The sequence below is a fragment of the Grus americana genome, chromosome 4 (assembly GCF_028858705.1).
Source record: "Grus americana isolate bGruAme1 chromosome 4, bGruAme1.mat, whole genome shotgun sequence".
NCBI lineage: Eukaryota > Metazoa > Chordata > Aves > Gruiformes > Gruidae > Grus > Grus americana.
The window spans coordinates 7,400,985-7,428,057 of NC_072855.1; the positions used below are offsets into that span (position 1 = coordinate 7,400,985).

The following is a 27,073-nucleotide window of genomic DNA, read 5'->3' on the forward strand; positions in this document are numbered from 1 at the left end:
CCTATTTTGTTCCCTAAATGGCATCTTGGCTGCCAGCCATCTGTAACACTGGATGTAAGGGAAAAGGAAGGAAGGAAGAGCTTTGTTTTTCTTCACTGTCCCAAATTTTTTAAGACAAATCCAAGACTATGCTGAAAGTAAAAGCTACAAATGCCTAGCCATATCCACACAAGGTACCTCACTAATCAGTTTAATAAAGATATGTTGTGAGAAATGTGCTCCATCATTAGAATGTGCTTCACTAGAACTGTATCCACAGTCTTGCCAAGAGCTCTCTCCATCCCTGGTGTTTGCAAAGTGAATACCTGGAATTATATTTATGGCCAAACTTTGTACTACCACAACAGCATCCTTAAAGGATACCATATTTACCAAGGGCTCCTGAAATCACTGTTTACCAAAAAAACCCCATATCCCGGTAGCTGACTGGATAGGAAACTTCTGCTTGAAGGAACCCACAGTGAATAGTCATATATGTAAACATTCTAAAATAGAAAAATTATTTATCAATAACTGGAGTTTCCTGAAATGTGTTGGTCTTTTACATATTCATTTCCCTGTCTACTCCACCTCCCCCTCTCATCCCTTCTCCTTCAGTATCCTTTGGGAAAATTTTTGCTTCAGGAGTTTGAGTAAACACTGGGACTGCTCCACTGTCAAATCATATCTTCACTTAATCAGACAATCACTGAACAGTAGACATAGGAAGGGACCTCTGGAGATCATCTAGCCCAACCTCCCCTGCTAAAGCAGGATGACCTAGAGCAGGTTGCACAGGATTGTGTCCAGGAAGGTTTTGAATCTCTCCAGAGAAGGAGACTCTATAACGTCTCTGGGCAGCCTGTTCCAGTGCTCTGTCACCCTCACAGTGAAGAAGTTTTTCCTCATGTTCAGATGGAACTTCCTGTGTTCCAGTTTGTGCCCATTGCCCCTTGTCCTGTCACTGGGCACCACTGAAAAGAGTCTGACCCCTTCCTCTGGACACCAGCCCTTTAGATATTTATAAGCATTGATGAGATCCCCTCTCAGTCTTCTCTTCTCCAGGCTAAACAGGCCCAGCTCTCTCAGCCTTTCCTCATACGAGAGATGCTCCAGTCCCCTAATCATCCTTGTAGTCCTCTGCTGGACTGTCTCCAGTAGTTCTTTGTCTTTCTTGAACTGGGATGCTCAGAACTGGACACAGTACTCCAGATATGGCCTCACCAGCACAGAGCAGAGGGGGAGGAGAACCTCCCTCAACCTGCTGGCCACGCTCTTCTTAATGCACCCCAGGATACCATTGGCCTTCTTGGCCACAAGGGCACACTGCTGGCTCATGCTTAACTTGTTGTCCACCAGGACTCCCAGGTCCTTCTCTGCAAGGGCTCCCTCCCAGCAGGTCAACCCCTGACCTGTACTGGTGCTTGAGGTTATTCTTCCCTAGGTGCAGGACCCTACACTTGCCCTTGTTGAATTTCATTAGGTTCCTCTCCACCCAACTCTCCAGCCTGCCCAGGTCTCACTTAATGGCAGCAGAACCTTCTGGTGTATCAGCCACTCCTCCCAGTTTGGTATCATCAGCAAACCTGCTGAGGGTACACTCTGTCCCTTCATCCAGGTCGTTGATGAACATGTTGCTCAAGACTAGAGTGAGTACTGACCCCTGGGGAGCACCACTAGCTACAGGCCTCCAACTAGACTCAGTGCCACTTTCTTGTAGGACTGAAATCCTAGATTTGCATCATGTATACAATTACAGATGCAGATGTTCTTCTACTGGACCTAGCCCTTTAGTTGTTCTGGACATGTGAAGAAGCAAATCTCTAGTGTTGAGAGCTTCCAGGAAAGTTCTTCCAAGGATATGGTGTGGTTTGTAGGTTTGTTTTCCCTAAGTCATAATTGTGATTTGCATCTGATTTCTGCCCAAGACCTTTATTGACTTTAGTCCATCACCACTTGAGCAATCAATTTGAAATTAATTCCTGTCCTCATAGAATATTTAAATCTATACTTCAATATATGTTTAGTTTTCTAAGATGCTGATTTCTGTTAAACTTATTTACTACAGAATTACACAGTTGAGAAAACATAGAATGAATAAAAATATAAAAAGAAGAGAGAAAATAATTGAAAAGGCAGAGAAATTAACTAAACAAACTATGAAAATGATAGTGTAATAACACTATTTCCATTATGAAATGGAAACAGGGAAACCTGAAAAAAAAATTGGCATAATAAAAAGAGTAAATGAAACAATTTTGAAAAACAGGCAACAGTGGGAATCTGGAGAATGCAAGATGTGGAAATTCCTATACTTAGCTCCAACAACTGTGCATTTATCAGCATTTGCAGGACCAACTTAGTCTAGCCTGATAAAGTTTCAAATTTCTTTGGGTCTTTGCAAGATTTATCTCCTGGAAAAATACATGGAGAACATTGTAAATGTTTCAACCCTACAGAGAATACAGTGTGCTCCTTTAAGTACATAATAAATTTTCTGGTATTTGGCATATTCCAAAAAGAATGTACTCAAATCAGCATCTCCTGTTCAATATCTGTGCTGTATATGTGTAAACTTGCAATGTGCTGTAAAAGTTTTGTGGGTTGACTATAAACATATTCTATTGAACAGTGTTATTTCAAAATCCTTTTCCTAGTTAGTAGCCACAAGTCTTTATAAGCCATATGTTACATTCGTTTTACAGCAGTTATTTGAGCATTAAAACTTGCAGTCAAGAACAGTTTCTGACATACTGCATTTTGTTATATCTATGTATACCTCAATTTTAGATAATATTAAAACATCAGTAAGTTTTCTTTGTAAAAAGGTTATGATGACACAAACACCAGCAAACACATTTAAAGAAACATGGACACATTTACTGCATATAACATTTACTGCATGGACACATTTACTGCATAACAACGATATAATTTATGTAATGTCAACAGTGCTAACTTTGAAATAATTGTCTCACGAGGAACACACACCAACAATCAATCAGTTTTTAAATCTCAGCTAACACTTTTAATTAAGTTCAGAAATTTTCTACTAGTATCCACATTTCTGGGTTTTTTTCTAGTAATTTTGTTGGCCGAGTGTCCTCATGACAGATATACTTCTCACTTTTGAGAAAAAAAGGACAAGACATTTTCACGTATTCATAAGTCTCGAGACAAGTTTACTCAGTTATACTATTGCCTTAACCACACTGCAAATATCTGGTCACTCTGATTTATGTAAGTATCTTCTGAAGAAATGCATGTTAAACATGTTTAGAAAGATGACAAAAATGCCAATAAATTATAAACACATAATTTAGAGAAAAATTAATTTCTAGGTATAAATATCTGTAGATCAACAAATTACAGTATTTAAGAACGTTATTAGTTTAGACTTTGTGATTGAAAGCTTTTTACACGTGTGAAGTAGAATCTTTCCAAATGTCTTCTTTTCTGCCACTAGAGGGTACTCCAAGAACTTACAGTATATTTATAGCAAGGATTTATTTGGGGTTTTTTGGTCTGTAAATGATCCAGTACCGTTGTCATACCAAATCTTAGGAATTTAACCCCCCAAACTCTTGATAATAAACAACTTTCAAAACGAGTCTAATATACCTTTTCAGTAAAATAGTGCAACATACCCGAATTATAAGGAACATTGACTGACATGTAGTTTAGATTTAGTTAAACTTATCCTACTTTTAAATTATCTAAATTATTATATTTTCTTTATTTCAGACACAATTCTCTGGTTCACATCCTGTTTCTTCATCCAGATTTGGACAAGGCATTCCATTATTGGCAGGCTGAAGAAGTACAAAACGAGTTCTGATCTTGGTCCCTGTTTTTCTGCAAAGACCTCTACAGAGACCCCAGGAAGACCATTGTGAAACCTCACAGTCCAGTGGTGTTTCTGCAATATACACAAAAAAAAAAAGGGTAACTTTACATAAATTTGTGCTTAAGGCAAATACATAGTTGGCAAAGCAATAAGGAATGATGATCGAATAGTGTCCATTCTTATACAAAAATACATGTGATAATAATAAAATCCATATGTTGTCTCATAAATAAAAACATCTGTTTTCAGCTCTTAAGCTCATCGACACTGGTATTATTATTATTATTGCAGTCTAGAGACTGTCTGAGGTACTATACCAGTAGTGCAGCATATTACTTATTTAGTTGAAAATATAGAATTCCTAGCAAAGAAAACTATGCTTAAAATAATTGCATTAAAAAACATTTACTATCAGTTTTATAACTCATTTGCCTTTACATGGTTCACTAAAAACACTAAGATTAAAGCTTTTCTCTGATTTATTTAGGTACACTTATATCTCTTTGCAGATAGATATTGTTCCTATAGTTGTTCATATCAAATTCCATTTACCTTTTGTTCCAGTTTGCTTCAGAAATAAAGAAATGTCCCATTTTTTTAAATCAGTAAATCATCTTCTATTGTTTGTTATGTACACTACATTTCCCTTTGCCAATAAAGATATTCTGTACTAGAAGCTTTTTAATACTAACAGGGTTTTCAATATAGTTTTTATTTATTGCAAGAAAAGAAGTCAGAAACTCTAAAGTACTTTTCATAATGTATACTTCCATTGAAAATATCTCTCATAAAAATATAGGTGCTTATTCCTTAGCATGTTAAATAAAAATATTGCTTGTCACTGAAAAAATGTGAGAGAGAATATTATTTTTGTTGTCAGGATGTACATTTCTATCACAAATATGTCCAAATCAATTGAATTATATCAATCCTTATTGCACATAACCATCAAGCCCTCTGACCCAGAAAGTGACAACAATAACAGTTCTTTTGCTCCATCGTCATGTAAAAACTGAAGGATGAGTATCTACTTCAAAGTTGCAAAGAATTTGGGAACTCTGATTCTACCCAAATGTTGTTTATTTCTCGTTTAATTCACTGATCTATGCTGATGCTAAGGCTTGAGTAACCCTCACTGTGGATATAACCCAAACCTTTGAACCGTAGCTCAAATATAAAATCCCTTCCTTATTCTTTCAGGGATTCTCTTTTATGTCAACTAGCTTGTTTTATTTCCCATGTGTGCATCTGGAAACTATTCCTATGCAGATAGTAGAATATTCTACCTAATCACCTATTTCATCCATATCACCTGCCAGATTTCCACGTATTTTCTGAATGAATGGAAATAACAGAATCGAGCATATCAAAGTACTAATCACTTACCTGAAACAGAGTCTATTATTTCATTGCTTTTAGCTGGCAGATTAAGATAAGGTGCAGCAAGACCCAGCTGGGTTTTCTTTAATCTCACCATTGTTACTTGAGCAATTGGTGGCAAAATTTTCAGTTTGGGATAATAAAATGAGTTTGCTGGGTGACTTGGAGAGGAACAAGTGATCTATGAAATAAAAAGGGGAACCTTAAAGAAACTGCATCATATTAATAAGAAGATAACTGTAAAATTTTGTTTACGCATCATGCTAATATTTTTTGGCAAGTCAAATGCATATAACCAGTTCCTATGAACCTCAGTTCACACAACTCCTGCTCGTAATCCCAGAAGTTTTATGCATAATGCTTTGAGACTGGGCACAAAGAATTGTGCCAAGCTTTGGACAGAGGACTGCGGTGGGAGGTACTGAAAGCAGAGTAATGTATGGGATGGTTTGGTAGGAGGAAGTAGATGTTACTACAGGGGAGAACGCAAGAGTATGAAATAATAAGTATGCTGTAGCAGCTGTCATACAGATACAGGAGGCCAAATGTATTGTTTTCCAGTTTGTTCCTTTTCTCATTACTCATTAGCACAGCATTTGGCTCTAGAAAAACTGACCTTAAAGAAAGGACTGACTGAATGCTTCTAGTATTCGAAACATTTGAATCAAAATGCTCTGTTCCCCACCACCCTTAAATAACAAAAGCAAAGTATGAGGCGCAGAGTATTGAGCGAGCAAAAGAGTTTGGAAGTGGGGTCACCACAGTAGCGATGGAGAAGTTCTCCTCTGCTTTTCCTTAGCTCTGTCCCTCAAATGTAACAGTTTCAGGTTTCAGCAATGCTTTTAGCTGAAAACTCCTCCACACATCAGTATTCACTAGTAAGAATTTTCCTGTTTAGATACATATTTAGTAATGCTAGGACTTTTTGGAACATTTTTATTTTCCTGGTGTTTAAAGAATTGTTAAAAATACCCTTAAAATAGACAGCTTTTATAGAAAATACTTTAAATGTAAATTTTCATGAACAATCTGCATTTACCTAAAAAATTTGAAAGATACAGAAAATAAACCAAAGCAGTAGGGTTATCAGCTATGTAATAAATCCACATAGAGAGAGCATCAGCAGTCAGAAATACTGAAATCAGTTTCACAAGAGTCTGTCATGAAGTCAGAGGGTCGTTGTCTTTTAAAGGGAGGACTCAAAACACATAGGTATGAAGTGCTAAACTACGTACGTACACCTACCTCTGTAACCGTGTCCTGTGGAATAGTGGCAAAATTTGGGGAGGAAAAGGTGAACCCGCTATCAGTTCCAGCATCATATGGAAATAGATCTACTGATACTTCTTCCATCCAGTGGTCTCCTTCACAGAGATTTAAGCTGTCAATACCCACAAACCAGTCGGGGCTTGGAACAATTCGTACAACAAATGAAACCTGATGAAAGAAAATGACCCATCAGGACTGCATCACTTATTTTTAAATACTCCAGTGCTGCTGATAGTAATTTTAACTTAAAATATCTGAAAGAAATATTGTTATGCCCTTCTACTTTATAGAACCTGTACAGCGCTCCCTGCGATGTGACATGCTTTTTAGTAACTCTTTGCATTATATTTTTCCTACAAGTGAGAACTCAAATATTTAATTTTGTGTGCTAGTGACATAAAATAAACTTTTAAAATTAATATGTACATTTACTTACTAAGGGATGTCTTGAATGCACTTCTAATTCAGTGGAGGTTTGTCCTGTACCACTGGAAATGGCAGGAGCAGAGAAGATTCCATGTACACTCTGAATTTTCTCTCCAGCTTCTTCTATTTCTTTCATTAATAACCATGCTTCACCCTTTTCAGCAAAATCACGTACACCATTGCTGGCATATTCATTTTTTTTCCACATGCTGTAGTCAGAACTATGAGTAACACCTATTTGAGTGAATACATGGCATGACATAAAAGTCTGGTTTAGATTGTCCCTATTTCTTCAGTTTCTCTGTTTTATTTCTGAGGTTAAAAAAAATTGTGTATAAAAATGAGTGAACACTAAAACATTTGGCTTATCACTGTTTATTTCAGCTGCAGCCAATTGGAAACAGAAGTCAATTGAAAACAGTTGTAGATTTTTGAAAGCATTGTGGATACTTCAATTTCTGCATTTCATTCTTAATAACTTTTGCTATTTTTTCCCTTTTTCATTAGTTATCTTAAAATTGACTATTAAGAAAAAAAGAAAAAAAAAAGATCACAGTGGTCAAGAGATTTATTTGTTCTTAAAACTGTAGATACTCCACTTACCTAGCATCGATGACCACTGTGCTGGGGGCCTATAAAGTGGATATTGCTTAGGGAAAGCAGTCTGACTCCATTTCCCTGTGAAGATTATGCTGTACTTAGCAAGTTCCTCTGCCGTGCAAACAGAATCATCACCCACAGGCAAGCTGCTGGCATAACCTAGTATTGTTACAAGTAACGTCCAGATAACTTTACAGGAGTGGTAGACAAACATCAGGTTTTCCATTCCCTTCCACACAAAAAGAAAAAAAAAAAAAAAGATATGTTAGCCATATTAGTCACTCTAAACTCCAAATTGAATAACGGTTACCTAATAAAATGTAACGTACCATAAGTTATAACCAAAAAGAAAGCATATATCTGAAACACTAAAAATTGTTATGCTTCTAAAAACATTATTATAATGCTTTCAGATTTGATATTTCCATGCTATATACTACAAATCTGTAACTCTACCTGGGACAAGTGTTTCTAATGAAAATAAAAATATCTTAACCTTGTCCATAGTACTACCTCTGAGAAAAATCTGTTTTTGATTTTCTTTTGAAATCTTATTAGAGTCACATCTTGAATTAATTAGAGTAGCAACTGTTTCTGTGGAAAACATTAGTGGTATATTTATTCTTCTAAAGATTAAATTGCAGGTTACTTTGCCAAAAGAAATGATTTATTTTAAATTTGTGTTCTACAAAGGCTGTTTTATGGCATAACATTTAAAGTCAAATACATTTCATATTTATATAAATTATTTGCTGTCATAACGTGTGCATTAAAAATACATTGTAATTGCTTCAGATTGTTTAAGCTACACAGTTGTTAAAAACCAATATTTTTAAAAAGTTGCTGTCATAGGTTGTGCAAATTTCGTTTTTAAATTAATATGGTAATTGCATCAGACTGTTAAACTCCAGTGATTGTTTAAAATAACAGCCTTAAAAACTTATTTTTAAATGCTTTTGTCCTTTGAGAAAACTATGCAAATATAACTAAAATGCTAATAATATATTAATTTGTAAAAAGAGCTGTGAATACTCACTAAATATTTCCTCTGGATCACTGGTAGGGGGAGAGCACCTGCTTTTGCTGGCAGCTGCGTTGGTCTGCAAGAGAAGACAGTAGGAGTCTTGCTATTTATGCCTGAAGAGGGTCCCTTTGGTCCAACAATTATTGTAATCTTTAGACTTTCCAGGTTTGCAAAAAGCATGCCATCTTCTTGTTTGCAGTCTTTTTGGATGGACTATCAGAGGTTTCCTGTCTGTCAACTGGTTCAGGTTCCTATCAGAAGACTCTGATGCCGAATAGACGAAATGCTTTAAAAAAATACCTTGGATTCTCAGTAACAGTTTGAGTTTTCTGGTGCCTTTACAGTTCTCTGCTCTTATTAATGCCTCCAAGCTATACAAATGAACCGATTCCAACACTGAAATAGTTCTAGTGAATACACTTTAAATGAGAAGCATGTTTTCTTGTAAGTTTTATTGTCTGACAGATGCTCCTTCCAAACATTTACAGAGAGCTTGCTCACTCTCACACACCATATGTATGTGTTCAAATAAAAGGGGTGAGGCAGCTAAAAAAGTCAAGAGGGAAAAAAAAAAGTTACATTTCATAATTGCACATACTCACACAGACGGTGTCTCCTGCAAATATGAATTAATTTAAAGTAGTACAGTGTATATTTTTGTGTTCTACAGTACCGTATGCTGGATGATGAAAGGGCTCTGTAACATTGTGGTTTCTTTGGAAAGAGTGGTTTTGGGAAGCTCTGAGATTTTTCTTAGCTGTCTTCAGAGTAAAAACCCCAAATAAAAATCTTATTATTATTACAGTTAAATCATATATCCTCTGTAGCACTGTACATATACTTACATCAGTAAAATTATTTAAATTGTCTATGAAAAGTATGCAGTATACAGTGACCCAATTAAAAAAATAATGTTTACTATTACTTTTAAATTATTTTCCACACCACCATTCAAATAAGGGAAAATAAGGGCTTCGTGCCATGCCTATAAGGTTAACAAATGCTATTGTGGCTGATCAGCAAAGGAAGTGAAGTTCAAAAGTTTACAGTGAACCGTGGAGAGTCTTTCATAGAAACTTCTTTCAAAATTGTGAGGAATGTCACTTAAGTGCTTCCACAGATCTCTAACATGATGGGACAGCATATGAAAAAAAAAACCCCAACAAACCAGATATTTTTCAGATGAAACTCCCAGGCCATCATAGTATATTGCTTAAGTGACATGCTCTTGTCCACCAGGAGGGGGTTACCAAACAACCAGTTTGAGCTTTGTGGCACTTTAACTGGAAACTTATCCTTCCCTTCTACCCCCCACCCCATGGTAAATCAACAAGAAAAGCCAAGAGATGAATAAGCTGGGATGTCTGAATGGAATTTCCATTGATTATTCTCCTGGCAAAATGGAATCTATGGCAAGTTTCAACATAGATGGATTCAGCACCCATAACAACATTTCCTGTATATCTGGATAGATTGTGGGAATTCTGGAGCAGGCTAAGCCATCTAGACATGGACATGCCCTTTATTTCCAAGGTCCATTCCTCCATCCTATGTTAATGCAAACTTTTCCATAATGTATTTCTGTTCCATGAACCAGACTCCATTAAGAAAAAGAGCACAGACACTTCATGAATACTTTTATACCAGTTCTTTGAGTGTTTGTTGAAGGATGATATTTGAATTACATCCATCTCGCTCCCTCCTATGCACAGAATTCCAAATCCACAGGTTCCTTAAAGAACTGAGTCTCTCTACATCAGAAGTGGGTGATCTTTCCAGCACATGCAGCCCTCTAGAAGAACTATACAAAGGTCTCACAAGTTTTAAAGTTGCTCAGAGCACTGTTAAAATTACTTAAGACTTATTTATTACTAAGTAGCTTTAAACTTCAGTAGGTTTTGTTGTTTATCATCACAATTACCGAACCAGCTAACTTCACATATTGAGATTTACTGCGACGCTTCCAGGACAACACTTAAACTGAGAACAAAGCAATTAGCTCTGGATCCAGCACAGAATTATTTAATATATCAGACTAGCCTTTTCCTTTCGAAGAAAAATTACTGCCAAAAGGCACATCACCAGACTAGATCATTCTGGTTCCATGACTACATGTTATGAATGTATCCAGGAAAAGGACAATACATGCAGGCTGCATAATTTGGCACAGCTACTCTAAGAAAAAACTTACTAAATGATAAAAGAAACTGAATCATTGGAAGTCATTAACTCAGGAAGTCATTAACTCAGGAAGTCATTTGAGGTTTCTAAGTACAGACTAGACAAACAAATATCAAAAATCACAAAAGTTATAGTTGATTCTCCCTTGGAATAGGAGTGTGTGATGTTTCGTACTGAGCATCTGAGAGGCTTTCCAGTTCTACAATTCTGTGTGATCTGTTTATCTTTCTTCTAGAGCTCCATTACTCCAACTTCTCGAGGTTGACATACTCTTCAACATCAGATATGTAGTTAATGGAATACAACTGAGTCTAGATCTTTTACTTTCCTACCTTACCAGTGTGGGGATGAGAGACTTTGAAACATTTTAGTTTAAAGAAATGAAGAGGGATTCTTTCCTCAAAGGCTGCAGATACTTACTGGGAAACAGGATTATAGTCCTTATAGTTGTTCTCTGATCCTGGTCCAGAATGGAGGTTTTCTTCCTCATGATTCCTGTGCTGGACCTTTCCCTGTTTACCATGAGGGCTCTACCATGACAGATTTCTCAGGATTAAAATCTTCAGGACCCACAGCCTCATTCTTATCTTTGTTTGATTCATAATGAAATTGCTGGCAAAATACAGCGACTGTAAATTTTATTTCTTTATCTTCTGTCTTCTCCCCACCCCCCTAAGACTGAAGAAGGGAGGAAGCAGAGGAAAACATACCTAGTAATGTTGTCAGAAAATGCTACCTTGAGGACTTCTAGTCTTATTTCTTTATATAGAAACTGTGCTAAGCATAATCAATCTCTGACACTGCAAAGGACATCAAAACACCCTCATAGATGAAAAGAAAAAAAAAAAAAAGAAACAGAAAAAAACCCCCAGATTTCCACTCAATGGATTACTTTCATGGCTGGAAAGCCACAGATGCCAGATTTCTGTGGGCCAGCAGTTGGAGAAAAAAATTGCTGTGGGATCAGAACCTATGCTTACATTCCTTCTTCAGTTTGTATGTCCCATTAGAAAGCAGCTGAAAACTCATGGAAAACTGGAAAAAAACCCTCTTCCATTTAGAAACCATTTTACCTGTACATAAAATGGGACTTTTTTCTTTCTCTTTTACAGCAAAATAGCTTTTGTTTTTCAAGTTTGTATCTCCTTGGGTCCACTTATTTTCTATCCATACACATACCTCTGTAGACCCCTAATGCTTGAGGCAGTAGACATATAAAGCTTTTTTTACTTAAGCATCAGTGCCAAAGTGTGCCTTGTGTTTAATTTTGCTTGCAGAAGTGTGTAACTTGTGCTATTTTGTGTCAATAAGACAACAGTGTCATAGTTCCTGCAGGCTTTACCAGGATTCACAGGACGAAAGCTGGAAAATGGTATCCAGGTATTTTGGGGGGGGGGGGGGGTGTTTAGACACATTCATAACTCTGTCTAAAATATTCTGTATTTTTTCTAACCAAAAATAATTCCTAAAACAAGAAAACAAGGAAAAAAGCTCTACTTCAGTACAGTACAGTCAATATCATGTTGATTCTTGAATCATTTACACCATATGAAAACAGTTGTATGAACACGTTTAGGCTATCACATAGGAGTATAGCACATTAAAAGACTATAAATTCCATTTATTTGATTAGTTAGAGAATAATTTAGCCCTTTCTCTGGTAAGCAACAAGATTGGCATGATTAGTTATGACTTTTCTATTAAACTGTAAAATTAAGAGAAAGGAGATTTAGCTAAAATGATTGATCTGAAGTTAATTTGCCCACCTTTAATCAAAACAGAAGCTACAGAAATTTTGTATCTATATTCCCCAACTATTACCACAAATTTAATTTTTACTAAAGCAATTTCCATTTTGCTGGTAAGGAGTATACGTGCAACTTTGATATTCACAGGCTGTTTAATATGCTTATGACTAGCTAGCATCTCTTCGTCTACCAAGAAAAACATAACATTGTATTACTTAAGAAGGATTATACAGCCATACTTTCTCTCCTGTAGTTACCATGGATACACATACGATTACGGACACTCGGCAATGCCAAAAGGTTTACAGTCGGTCAAACCCCTCTGAGCTCTAACTTGTAAAATCTTAGTACCAGAGTGGCGAGCAGCAGAATGCCTCATCATGGAGAAATTGTGGTGTTGTTTTGGAAGCTTTTATAAAATAAAGCATTTATGTAGGAGAATAAAGCATTCCCAATATTGGATGGTACAACAGTAGCGCAGACAGCTTTCATCTCTATTGGTCTTTTGGGATAAAAATTTATTTTGCAGATTAAGGTACCTAAAACAAGTGTATACCTATGAACTAGACATGTAGACTGCCACTATATATAATGGAGGTCTAGTCATTATAGTCAATATAATCTAGAGAACTGCTCAGCTCACCCTTTAATCCATACCTATATTTGTGCAAATGAATAACTGAGGAGCTCTCTGGTCTCCACTAACCATATTGATAAGCTCTCCATTGACCAGACACTCAGCTCTCTGTAAGCATCTACACAGAAGTAACTGATTCAGGCATCCTATCTTTTGCTGAATCCAGAGCCAACTGGACTTCATTAGAAGTTCTCATTGATGACTATTATCAAGGTTCAACCTACTAGTAGGGAATTGCAAATTCACTCCGTATTTTGAGTTTAGAAATTCCCTTTGTAAGGGGGTTAGGGGTCGGGGGTGGGTGATTTGTTGTGAGTGTGTTGTTTGGGTTTTTTTTAAATTCAGAGCTCACTGAGAATTCAAGCCAAGATAAGGAAAAGGATAAGGAAAAACCTCAGTTTCACTGACTGCAATGGCACTGATCAGCAGCAAAAAGCTCTTCTGTCATCTTCTGCATTCTTCTGTTAGCTGTATTTAAGTCACTTCTAGTACTGAAAAATGTAGAATGTAGGCCAGCACTAGAGAACCAAATCAAGGTCCCCTATGACAGTGACCAGAGACTATGCTTCGCATTGGACTTCTTTCCCTGCCCACAGCTTAGGTTCACCCAAACTGTGCAACAATAGCAACCGTATTATCTTTTCTCTTTTTCAAAAGAATTTGCAAGAAGGTCCTAGAATCCCACACTTTTCTGCATCCCAGCTCATTATTTTCACCTCCTTTACGCCAATAAAAGGGGGCTACAGAGTGAGATAAACTGAAGAATTGACCCAGATAATAGCAAATCTTTCTGAGTTAGTTTTCAGTCAAATTAGTTCCTTCATTTGACTCACTGTTTGACACAAGAAACAGCAAACAAGCAGCTCCCAACAGAGAGGAGGATGGGAGCACACGTCAGTGGCAATACAGGGTTCAATTTACATGAAAGTGGCAATGTAACCATAGATTACACACAGATTGGTGGGACTAGGGATTGTATCTATCAGTGCATAGGTTAGCGAGACTAGGGATTTGTCATGGTTTAACCCCAGCCGGCAGCTAAACACCACACAGCCGCTCGCTCACACCCCCCAGCGAGATGGGGAGAGAATTGGAAGAGTGAAAGTGAGAAAACTCATGGACTGAGATAAAGACAGTTTAATAGGGAAAGCAAAAGCTGCGCACACAAGCAAAGCAAGACAAGGAATTCATTCCCCACTTCCTATGGGCAGGCAGGTGTTCAGCCATCTCCAGGAAAGCAGGGCTCCATCATGCGTAACGGTGACTTGGGAAGACAAACACCATCACTCCGAACGTCCCCTCATTCCTTCTTCCCCCAGCTGTATATGCTGACCATGATGTCATATGGTATGGAATATCCCTTTGCTCATTGGGGTCAGCTGTCACCTCTAAACTTCTTGTGCACCTCCAGCTTACTCGCTGGCAAAGCAGTGTGAGGAGCAGAAAAGGCCTTGGCTGTGTGTAAGCACTGCTCAACAATAACAAAAGCATCTCTTTATAACAAAAACATCTCTATGTTATCAACACTGTTTCCAGCACAAATCCAAAACACAGCCCTGTACTAGCTACTGTGGAGAAAATTAACTCTCTCAGTTGAAATCAGGATGGGATTGTATCTATCAGTGCATTCCTTGCATGGGAGTTCTTTCGCTATTCCAGTTTGCTGAGCTCTGTAGTACCCAAGGAGTTTGACTTTTCTGGATAGCCACCTTTACCAGCACTTTTGGTTTCCTTATCTATACTTTATCATAATAACACAGAAGCTGTCTTCCACTGTATCAATATCCTTCAGAAATGAACTACTGCTAGTAAGGTCAGAGCCGTTTTCTCCTGTTTCACCACAGTCCTTTAGGCACAGTATGCACAGCTGGTCGTTCTTGGCTCTCACGAGTGCTCAGCAGTTGGAACATCCTGATGACCTAACCATCAAGGTTATCTATCCAATTCATCTGTAGCAGAAACCATGAAATCTTGTTATCTATCTCCTTTATGACTAAAGAAGACTTATCTTGGCAACAACGAACTCAGCTGGAAGCAAATCATATCAATCCTCTCCCCCAATTCAGCAGCTAAATCACAAATAGGGGCCTCCTTCCCTTGAAACGATGGCTAATAGCTCACTGGAATGCATAGCATACATGAATTAGCAGAACTCTGAAACTAGCTGAATATATAGAAGATGCTGAAGGCAAATCTTGCAGACCTGAGTTGGACACTTGCGGAATCCCTGCTTTTAAATTTACTTTGGATATTTGCAGGAAAACCTCTAACCAAAAAGAAAATTACTCTGAAGAGAATCTAACATGTATTGTACTACAGCTTCATTACAGTACAAGACTGGATAGTTTTGTATTATAGTGCACTCACACAATGTAAAAAAAAAAAAAAAATGTTTTAATTACCATATTACATCATTCCATCAGTCATTCAGTAGGATTGAGTATACAGCCTGTGTAGAAATTCCTGTGGTCATTCCAATATGGTAGTTTTCAAGTTTATTGTTCTTGTTTAACATACCAGTTTTAGTTTTTTGTTCCACTGTTTCCAATGTGAAGAGGTTTGGGGCTTGGTTTTTTGTTGGACTTTATTCTTCTCACATCCTTTTGTTGCTGATGGAATTGTCTTTATTTCTAACCCTCACTTGGTAATAAATTCAATAGTTTTCTATTACATCATAGAGAATACTTAAGATAGTTGTCTATACAAAGGTTTAAGAAGAAGAGAACTGAAAACTGGCTAAGAAAATAGGGGACAAAACTACAGCAGGATAATTAAAAGAATAAACATTAGTTCTCATTCTGTGGAAAAGATGAATAGCACCTTCCAACAAATCCAATCTTCCTATTTTATCTTTCACTTAATTTGTAGAGTGGAATGAACCTGTACCGTTAATATTTGTACTTCTTGTTTGTCATTGAATTTCCACTGGAGAAAGATTTAAACACTAAATAATTCTACTCATACCACTATAAAGGCTACTTTTCAAAGTGTTGACTAAGACCAATCTGATGCTTTCTTTGCCTTGTAGAAATGTCAGTCCTTTATCTCTCTGGCAACACTGTAGAAGACCACCAAATCACATTTCTAAAGTAGTCACTGTCAAGGCCACTCTTTGCTTATATTATTTCCTGCTTCACAGTCAGTTTTGTTGACTTTTTTTGTATTTTTTTTTCAAAGGTCTTAAATATATTAAATGATAGCTGTGAGGTTATTAGTTGCATCCTCACAATTCATGTGAATAATGAGGTACTGTAAAAAATGAATTGATCTTTTCTGGGAAGTCATCCATACATCACAGTCTGCACATAGCTCTCATTCAGTAAAAGATCCATTCTTTGCCACCATAGCACAGTATCTTCTTCCCACCCCAGTACTGGTGAGGAGTCAATGCAGTCTTAAGGGTAGCATTGGAATGAGGAATTGTGGTCCACTGGCAGAGTGGGACCACATTTTTGGGACCAAGATATATTTTTTACCTTTCCCCATGGAAATTCTATAGGAAAATCAGTACAGCTTTTGTGTTTGCGTATATAATTCTGTCATCGTTCCTTAGCTTGGTTATAAATATTATCTAATCACACTAAGAAAAACTAGGAATTTCCAATTTAATGACAACTAAAAAGGCTATGTCATTTGAGAGCTTAGAAGATCTTAGATACAGTAAAGACCTCAGGCCCTTGCTGTATTGCATTCTGTATTCATTAGACCTCGTCTAGATTGTTGTATCCAGTGTTGCGTCACCCCCTTAATCTCCATACAAGAAAGACATTGAGTCGGTTCAGTGGATAGCCACCAAGTTTTGTTCAGCCTGGAGAAGGGAAGGCTTTCAAGGGAACCTGATAGCAGCCTTCCGGTGCCTGTAGGGACATCATCAAGAAGATGGAGCTAAACTCCATAGTGCTGAATGTTGGGAAGATGAGTGCCAATGGGCATAAATTGCAGCAAGAGTGGTTCAAACTGGATATAAGGAAAAACATTTTCACCATCATAACAGTCAAGTGACTGAGCAGTTGGCCCAAAGATGCAGAGCAGTCTTCCTCCTTGGAGGCTTTAAGATAAGACTGCATAAAGCCCTGAGCAACCTAATCTGATCTCAAAGCTGACCCTGTTTTGAGTACGAGATTGGACTAGAGACCTCCTGAGGTCCCTTATAACCTGAACTACCATATGATCTTATGATATTATGAAGAAAATTTGTATCTGATCTTATTGCAATGCTTTAGGTAACAGCAAAAAAAACCTTTCACCTGTCTAATAATCTCATAGGCTCTCTGCACATCTGGGATTTCTCTTTCATAAGTAATACCAGGAATGTAATTGCAAAATTAAGGTTTGTAAAGGAGGTGGATGTAGGGCTGATTTCTATGGATGACATGAATACAATGGAATTCAGTGCAGAGCTCCTTGAGTTAGCACCAACCAGTCTCTCTCTGAAACCAGAGAGACTAAAATTAAATGAACAAGGTGAACATGGAGCTAATTAATTGACTGAGAGATGGGAACTATTAATTCAGAAACAGGGTCATGCAAACACAGTTATGTTGCTTTTGAGTTCTGAGAAAAGCTCCATGCAGCTATCTCTGCATGTTGATCAATGACAACAGCTTCCACAGAGGCGTTCATGTGCTTGTGGAGGATCTCTGCATGAAACACAAATAATACTCTAGAGAACTAAATGCATGCCCACAGAGTTTTTATATGGGAAACTTCAAGTCTTTTTTGACCCTCCTCACAATAAGTAATATTACAAGGCCTTTTTTTTTTTTTTCAGCATTTTATAAATGTTGTGAAGTGAACCCCTATCAAACATATATTCTTAATTAACAATACTGTCGTTATGCTGAAGGAATCAAATAGTCAGCCATCCTCATTTGGCTGACATTTGGATTTGGGAGCTTATCAGAGACATTGTGCTGCATGTATAAATAATTGTTTTATAACTTGGCTAGAAATATGACCCAATGCACAGAAAGAAACTTTTGACAGAATTACCAACTCTGACAGCTGAAAAATAAGTAGCTTTCATAACATACATACCCAAGAGCACAATTGGTCTTAAAAGTAGTACAGAGCAGAAGAAACAAGACTATTATATATAAGACATTATTCTTTCTGACCAAAGGCCAGTATCTTTTGTCCACAACATAAAACTTGCTCTTCTCCAGAAATAATGAATGAAATAAAATGTTCTATTCAACCTTTGGTTCTCAACAAAACTCAGGGGAATGAGAAATGACAGCACATTTTTTTTTTAAACTGGTATTTTTGCCAGTATTGCAGAAAGTGAAATTATATAAAAAAAGAGTTTGCTTTTTTGAAATTGAAGCAAGCTGTTGTTTAAATAATGGGTTATATAATTTCTTGTAATTGTTACTGCTGTTTCAGATCCCTACATTATTAATAATCATAAGTGCTTGAGTGTGAATTTTATTTATCAATTATTACAGTGAAAAAGTGAACTCAACAAAGAGATGACAAATTTAAGTTTTCTCCATTATATTCTGCATTAACTACAAATTAAGGATAAATTGATATCAATTTATATTTCAGAAAGCTGTACTGCTCGTTTACTTCTTTTACTTCTAAAACTAAATCAATGTCAAGTATCATGCTAGGAGGCACTGTATTGCTACAAATGCTTGAATGGATTTTTAATTCTGACACACTGGTATAAATATGAATTAGCATCAACAGAAACACTCTACAATTATGTCAACATGAACATAATCAGAATCTGACCTATTCTTTTAAAAGATGTAAAGCTCATATTGTAATTTCTTTTGTCAATAGAAAAGCCATTGCCCAGACCACATTTTAATTAACGACCCTGCATTCAGTTTGCAGATTCAATTAAGAAAAGATATTATTCTTCACTTCTTGTCCCAACCTGCTACAATGCAGTTTACTAAATACATTATCAGTTATGGGTTCTGAGAAACTGTTCTAGCAGTTGTTTGGACAATAATTTATAGTTATGAATAAAATACATTATTAGATGGGGGGAAAAAATGCATTAAAATATTACAGTTACCCTTAAAACTAAGGGTAAATAAACACAGAACTGAGGAAAGGCTTCTGTGATCATTTGCATTCTTCTCCTTCTCAGTCCCCACACTATGTTTACATTATGAAAAGTAATAGCCCTATATGATCATTATAATGTGGCACATTTCTAACAGTCTCTAGAATCACTATAATAGAAAAAGCCAGAACAATCAAAATCAGAAATTTAAAAGCATTGATTTACTCATCTGAATAACAGGCCCAATATTCTGTAATGAAATGCTCAGAAAAAAGCAATGGAAACTAAACACTAATCTTGGATGTATATAGAATGTAAAATCATGTTCTTTAGTGACAATTTTGACTCAGTAAATCTATATGGTAAGCATAAACATTTATTCCTGAATGTTTTGTGAACAATATTTATTCAATTTATTTTATAGAATCATAGAAACACCAGTTGGGAGGGACCTCTGGAGAGCTCTTGTCGGACCTCTTATTCAAAGCAGGGCTGTCACCTAACTAGGTCAGGCCAGCTCTGCCTTTGCCTGGCTGAGTCACGAAAAGCACCAGTGGTGAAGATTGCCACCACCTCCATGGGTAACCAGTTCCAGTGCTGCACTACACGCCGGTGGAAAAGTTTTTCCTCCTCCAGCTGAACCTCCCAAAGTGCAATCCGTGGCTGCCGTCCCTTACTACATCATATGCCATTACCAAGTGGAGTTTTGGCTTTGCTGTCTTTGACAGGAAGCTTGCCTCAAGTGATTGCAGGCTGTTATTAGATTGCCCTTGACCTCCTCTTCGCTAGACTAAACAAGCTCAGATCCCCCAGCCTCTCCTCATACTTCATGTACTTTGGTCTTGCTTCTCTTGATAGCCCTCCACTGGACCCTCTCCAGTCACTCAACATCCCTCTTGATTTGGGAGTCTCAGAACCGAATACAGCATTCAGTGTGGCCTCACCAATGGTGAGCGCCAGGCGTAACAACTTCCCTCAGTCCTTGCAGCTCCTGATGTAGCCGCTATGCGTTTTGCTTTATTCACGATGAGAGCACACTGCTTGCTCTCATTCAGCTTGGCATCCACAGTAACCCTCAGGTTCTTGTCAGTGCTGCTATTCAGCCGGTCAGCTCCCATCCTGAGCTGATGTATGGCGTTATTTTGCCCCAGGGGCAGAACTATGGACTCCTTGTTGAAGTTTCTGATGTTGGGTCCCTCCTCAAGATTATGAAGGTCTACCTGGAGAGCGGATTCGTTGTTCGTCTGGTTGGCCACTCTGTTGGTTTAGTGTTATCATCAAATTTGCCAAGGGTACCCTGTTGCATCAAGTGCTATATGTTTATAGCACACTGTAGTATGATATGAAGAAAAAGGCTTTTCCTTTTTTTCAAGTGTGGACCCTCTGCCTTTTCTGGAAGTCCTGAACTCTTTCTCTGGGACTTGTCCTTTTAACAAGTCTTCAATAGTTACCGATACACTTTATTTCTTCTCTGTCGCATCTCCTACTTTTCATGTTCGCTATTTTGAAAACTACATCAGCATTTGCTTTCCCTGCTGTTCTAATGCAGAAGCAGATGTCTTTATCTTGGTAGTGATTCTGACACTTCTCTTGGCTAAGTGACTTTTGGCAAATTAGATTGTGTAAGAAGCTTACTACTTGTGAGTAAAATAGTCAGAGATACCGTGATGCTGACAGTGAAAGAATTCTCAGGAGCATCAATCTGCCAAACTTTGGATCATCTCCAGCAACAATATAAATATTTTTCCTTTAATTATTATCCCTGTATTATAAAAACTGATATAAATACAAACAGTCATGTCTTTGCATTTGCAGGTAAGTAGATCTTTCCTGATTCTTAGCACAAGAAGCTACCTTTACAGATGCTTACAATGGTGACTGTAGTGCCTGACCTACCTTTTTCCCACAGTAATAAAATAAAATAACATATTTCTGAAATCAACAGTTTGTAAAATCTACTGTGAACTGCACAGTAATTTTTGAAGGTAAGCCTGGACAATGTTATATCACAAACTCCAAAACATTATCACAGGAATCCCATAATTTCACAGTATCAAATTATTTACACGCTTTCTTTGTCAGACACCTCAACAAAGTCCCATCAAATGTGGCAAATCAGACAATCAAAATTATACTTATTGCCAACCATGACTCTCTTACACCAATCCACTGGCAACTCAGCTAGCTGGTGTAATATAGTAGATATTAATACAGCAAAGTGTGGTGCAGCTTTGCTCAACAGAGACCATGCAGGTAGGATGTCAGTTAAAATGCTTCTACAAAGCGTGTGGCATCTGGATTGCAGTTCAGGTTTGGTAACACTGTCAATTGTCCCAAAACAGGAAGGGAAGGGGGGTAAATGTGCATGCTGCTTTATGCTCAGTTTGCCGAGGGATCAATGTCTTTTGTTGATAGTTTGGTCCTATAGCTAATGCCTTTATTTTCCTGGAGTGTACTAGGATTGCTTGAGGATAAAGGAGAGCAGAGAACTTGGCTTACTGTATGGGGGCCCACATGTCTATGAATTTGTAATGTTGAACCAGAGATTTTATACATAAATGCTGTCTTAAACAGAATAGAAAATATACTTTGTTTACAGTGTGTATTATACAAGAAGTGCTTTTGTGGAAAACCGCAATGTTTGATTTTAGCATCTAGAGATAGAAAATCAGGCAAAAATTGGGGGAAACAGAAAAGAGTATTGGGGTATGCTCTTAAATCTCTTGTACTAACTAGAGACTAGTTGTCATCACTAATTAGATCAACCTCAAGAGTTTAAACAGCAAGCTTATTTTTTGGTTTCTAGTCCATTATAGTAGCTATCTGTCTCCTTCTACCAGCAGGACTGGCCAAATAAATTATACCGGCGATAATTTACTAATATTTCTGTAGTCATTTCCAAATAAGGAAGAGAGGCCCTCCATCCCAGAAAGCTTATATGTAAACATTTGCCTTTATGAGGTTTTGATGTGACTCTGAGGAGGTCCGAGCCTTGAGGTAGTGCTAACCAACCTTATCTGTAGAATGAGCATACCCCAAAACACTAAAGTAATTCTAATCTCTATGTTTTCTTAGAGCACAGACAACCCCTTAAAATAGAGCAAATGCAGATCTTCTGGATGATGCAGATAAATAAAAGTTTTGAAAACAAATCTTCCCCCTGTTTTCTATTTCCGTTCGGAATGAGCCTCTCCTTCCAGATGCTCTGGAGTCCAGCAATGTGCGCTGCCTTCCTGGGTTGCAGCAACCATCACAGAGTCTCCCTCTGGGTCTCTAGGAATGTATCCTCTCCTTGACCTCTGAGGCTTGGCTGTAGATCTGCTCCTCTGCACAAGCGAGCCATGTGCTTTGTCAGGAGTCTTTCAGTCTGCGTGCAGACATCGTAATCTCCTCCTTTCCCTCCCCCCCGTCCACCTGACAGACTGACACAGCCAGGAAAAGCAGAGGCAGCCTCTCTCACTGCTGGTCTGTCACACCCTTTCAAAACAAACGAGAAGGAAAAAAAAAATCCAACCATAAAATAGAGACTAAACCATGAACAAAAAACTGAGCTTTGTCATCTGTCATGAGGGCAAAAGGCAGTAAAAATTGGAGGCACTCTGAGTGCCTCCATCTAAGCTGCAAAGGCTTTCCCAGCTTCCAGGCTCAGGCGTGCAGCCTGCTCATCTTCCTGCCTCGGGTAAGACCTGAGCTGAGACCCGGACTCATCAGCTCTCCTTAGGCCCTGGTTTCTGGGAAGAGAAGATGCAGGTATATGAGCCAGAATGGTTCAGGCTTATGCTCGTCTTCCAGAGTCTGGATTACACTAGCGTAGTCCAGAATGAGGATGATATGAACATACTTGTCTTAGGCAATACAGAAAAGAGCAGATGGATAGATCTTACAAAATAATTAAAATGGGTCCACCTCTTCATCTGACCCCTCTAGTCACCTCTCAAAGATGTTATCTGTCCAGCTTCTAACACTGCTAACTGTTGTCATGGCATCTGACTGCCTCCTAAGATAATAAAATGCAAGATTAATTCCAATCTGTGCAGATGAAAAAAAAAAAAAGCATAACATTAGAAAATTTCTACTTCAGGAAAACCTAGTGAAAGAGGTGGCTATTGCTGAGTGTAAGTTTTTGTAGGAAGGTGACATTATTATGAGGTGAAGGTCTCGCCTGAAGCAGGGACAGTGTCTGGGATGTGCCACTGTTGGATCTTAGTGGAGAAAATAAACAAGAAACAGAAAGTGAACCCCTTTGGTAATAGAGTTGGCTTTCCCATAACCATACTTCACCTTTTTTGTAAGCTCTTCTTTTCAGCAGTATTCACTGACTCTGTCAGATTTCAAAAACTCTGTCAGGTAGGATAACCTACACAAAACTGAGGAATTGCAGACTCTCTTTTCTGCAGTTTACCAGCTTCATTTTTGCATAAACATGAAAGATATTGCCACTGCTGGGATTCACTGAGGCCCGTGTATTTGTCAGTCCATACCCTACTGCTCACGGCTTCATCTTGCCATGCTTTTCTTGTTGTCTGTAAACTCAACAGGTACATTAGATCCATCATGTCTTCACAGCATTTTCTTTCTTTCATAGAAAGGCTTTTTCCTTTCTGATCTTTCCTTTGGATACACTGTAAATTCTTTCTGAAGCTACCTTGAAAGTCCATTCCAGACTCTTTTTCATCCATGGTAGCAAGTATCCTGGCAGACACTAAGTCATTCATGCTCAATCCCAAAATGTCAAAGATGGCTGTATTTTTCTATAAAGACTTTCCATATGCCATTGATAGTGAATTTTCACTAAAACCCACTGTGCTACTGCCATTCTGAAGGCACTGATAGAATTTAAGTCATATGTCGAGTTGTATTAGCCTTTAATGGAAAAGATTTCCAACTCCAACTTTTGCATTACAACAGCCATTCAAAGGCTCCATACATTTCTGAAGAGATAAAGATTGTTTATTAAAAAGTTAAAAAAGTCCTCATAAGTAGATGTTTGTCAGATCTGTAGACATCTTAATTTCACTTCCCAGTCTTCCCATTTCTCAAGGGAAATCCATGACAGAGGTTTCAGAGATCAGACTGGAGAACACAGAAAGTGTCCCACCTTTTATGCCCATCTGTTCCCACCTTTTATACTCATCTGTTCAGTATTCAGAAAAGGGAGACAGCAGTTCTCCAGAGAAACTAGAACAGAAGTCTGTGGTAGAAGAACACAAAACTTATATGTTCTCTTTTAAATTTTAAATTTTTAATTGCGTCCAAGATAATAGGTATAAGCAGTCTAGGAAGCCTTGCTATTGATAAGTAGCCTTCTATTTCCCAGGTGTTTAGAGACCCACGTTTCTGCATAGCAGAAGAGTCAATATGGCTATCAAATAGAAAGACATTGAGTAAAAAAAAAAAAAAATAATAAAATTAATCTTGTCCCCAAATCTGGAAGCCTTCACAGATTTAAAGCTAGGAAATTTCTAGGAAATGTTGTAAAATTAACAGAAGTAAACTGTGAATATTCTCACCAATTATAAAAGAGGACTATATAGGTTTTAGTTAAAAATATGTTCCTAGAGTTATGTGGAGTATTATGTTTGGATCTTGTAAATTACCTGCCAAGCTACACTAATAATGGAAATGGAAACATGTTCTAAGCATGGTAGTACTTATACTAAAAGAGCAGCTGAGGTGTTCTGCATATACAGTACAGAGAGAACAGAAGAGTAGTATACTTTTATAAGCCCACCTCCTTCAATTTATCCATCAGACTAGCAGACTCTGGGGGGATGTATTAGGATATCACAAATCCTTTTTGCAATAACATCTGGAAAATCTCTAGAAGTAGCTTAATTTTCTGGAGTGAAAAAAGACTCTCTTGAGTCACCCACGGTACTTGGTACAAGTCATCAAAGCTCTAAGTTTTCAGTTGGAGAGAAAGATAGGGAAAGGATGTGGATTAAGACATCTTTTCACTTGGGATCATGACAAGAAAAAAATAGAAATGTACTACAGGTATCTCATAGTATTGAGAGCAGCCCTGAGGAGAAGGACTTGGGGATGTTTGTTGATGAAAAGCTCAACATGAGCCAACAATGCCTACCTGCAGCCCAGAAAGCCAGCAGTATCCTGGGCTGCATCAAAACCAGCGTGACCAGCAGGTCGAGGGAGGTGATCCTGCCCCTCTACTCCACTCTCCTGAGACCCCACCTGCAGTACTGCGTCCAGCTCTGGGGTCCCCAGTACAAGAAAGACATGGAGCTGTTGGAGCGAGTCCAGAGGGGGCCACGAAGATGATGAGACGGCTGGAGCACCTCTCCTATGAGGACAGGCTGAGAGAGTTGGGGTTGTTCAGCCTGGAGAAGGGAAGGCTCCGTGGAGACCTTAGAGGAGCCTTCCAGAAGGGCTACAGGAAAGCTGTAGAGGGACTGTTTACAAGGGCATGGAGTGACAGGACAAGGGGGAATGACCTTAAGCTGAAGGAGGGGAGATTTAGATGAGATATTGGGAAGAAATTCTTCCCTGTGAGGGTGGTGAGGCACTGGCACAGGTTGCCCAGAGAAGCTGTGGATGCCCCATCCCTGGAAGTGTTCAAGGCCAGGCTGGATGGGGCTTTGGGCAACGTGGTCTAGTGGAAGGTGTCCCTGCCCATGGCAGGGGGGTTGGAACTGGATGATCTTTAAGGTCCCTTCCAACCCAAACCATTCTGCGATTCTATGATTCTGTAACTGGGCTCCTCATAAATAAATAAATAAATAAATAAATAAAATCCATATACAAAGAAGCAATTTTTTTGTCTAAAATCCATATAGATTTTTCATCTTGCATTACTAACCTCTGACCTTATTCAATTCATCTGGGTGTTTTCAATATCTGTTGTTTATATCCTGTATTTTTAACTCTGATGTAATATTTCAGGGCATGAAAAGGCTATTAGGGTAACAATGAACTTTTTTTTTTCCAGCATTCTTTTGCTGACCTCTCTTGAGTAATGCTTATGTGTATTTATTACTTAAGTATGGCAGCGTTACCAAAGCACAAGAGAAAAAGGGAGGCTTAGAAAATCTCATACATCTGCATTTGTCACATTGACTGTTTTGCCATGGGATTTTTTTTCATATGTACAAGGATGAAAGTTCATTTTGTATTTTGGAAAAATTAAAATATTTAGGCTAGAAATATCAGTTCACAGAGTACCTCTCATCTGACCATGATATTTCTCTGGAAAATGAAAGAGTGACAAAATTAATTCATTCAGAAGAATGACACAGCAGTTAGTGGATTTAGTAATTCCAGGAGATCTTTGAAATATTTACTGGGCTGAAACTCTCAATCATATTTGTGCTTTGAAACTTGAATCTCTCTTTCATCGTATTGCATAGAAGTGTATTTAATTTCATAAATGTTTTTCATTTTACTCATAAACTTAGTAACATTGAAATGAGACAATTCTTTCATTTTCTCATCATATGGAAAATTCATGAAAATCTGAGAGCAACGCAGTGGATGGAAAATTATTGCTTTCTCTCATAAACTTGGCCAAGAGAGATTTGGAATATTTACTGAAATAATCCCAGAATACAGCAATATTTTCAAAGTTGGACAGGTGCTAAGTATTTTGTTTTGTTAAGTTGGCTAACCCTCCATAAATCAAGTATATCCCTTCTCAAGTTAGTTTTAACTGTTTCTGTCCAGCTTTTCAGTGAGCTACTACAAAACAATACTTTCCAGATGACCAAATCTGTTTACGGATACTAACTTTACAAGCAAGGACATCAATATTCTCCACCTTTGCAGAGAGGAATCCAATTACTTATGTGCTTATTGGTTTGGTTCTAAGATTCATACAGTAAGTCTACATCAACTTTTCAGCTCAGGTGTGATATTTTGAAGAAAATTTCCTGATCATTTCCATTTGCTGTGCTTTCATTCATATTATGGACTGGTCTTGGAACCCCACAAAACTGGATTTTGGAAT

General features: G+C 37.8%; 1 protein-coding gene across 1 annotated transcript; it reads right to left on the minus strand.

Annotated features, from left to right (window-relative positions):
• Positions 1-2,837: 2,837 nt before the first annotated feature.
• On the minus strand, positions 2,838-9,029 carry LOC129206460 (spondin-2-like). The gene is made up of 6 exons (XM_054825615.1): positions 8,538-9,029; positions 7,505-7,730; positions 6,912-7,135; positions 6,452-6,643; positions 5,213-5,387; positions 2,838-3,898 (listed from the first exon to the last, which is right to left on the minus strand). Exons 1-6 carry the CDS (start codon positions 8,703-8,705, stop codon positions 3,720-3,722), a joined length of 1,164 nt encoding a protein of 387 aa, XP_054681590.1. The 5' UTR covers positions 8,706-9,029; the 3' UTR covers positions 2,838-3,719.
• Positions 9,030-27,073: the final 18,044 nt, after the last annotated feature.

What these genes read in the sequence shown, in the direction of transcription:
- LOC129206460 (XM_054825615.1), bottom strand. Translation starts at nt 8,705, where the DNA reads ATGCTTTTTGCAAACCTGGAAAGTCTAAAGATTACAATAATTGTTGGA. An exon ending in CACAGGACACGGTTACAGAG is followed by an intron (nt 5,388 to 6,451) that starts GTAGGTGTACGT and finishes TTTATTTCATAG; the next exon opens with ATCACTTGTTCCTCTCCAAG. An exon ending in AATAATAGACTCTGTTTCAG is followed by an intron (nt 3,899 to 5,212) that starts GTAAGTGATTAG and finishes TGTATATTGCAG; the next exon opens with AAACACCACTGGACTGTGAG.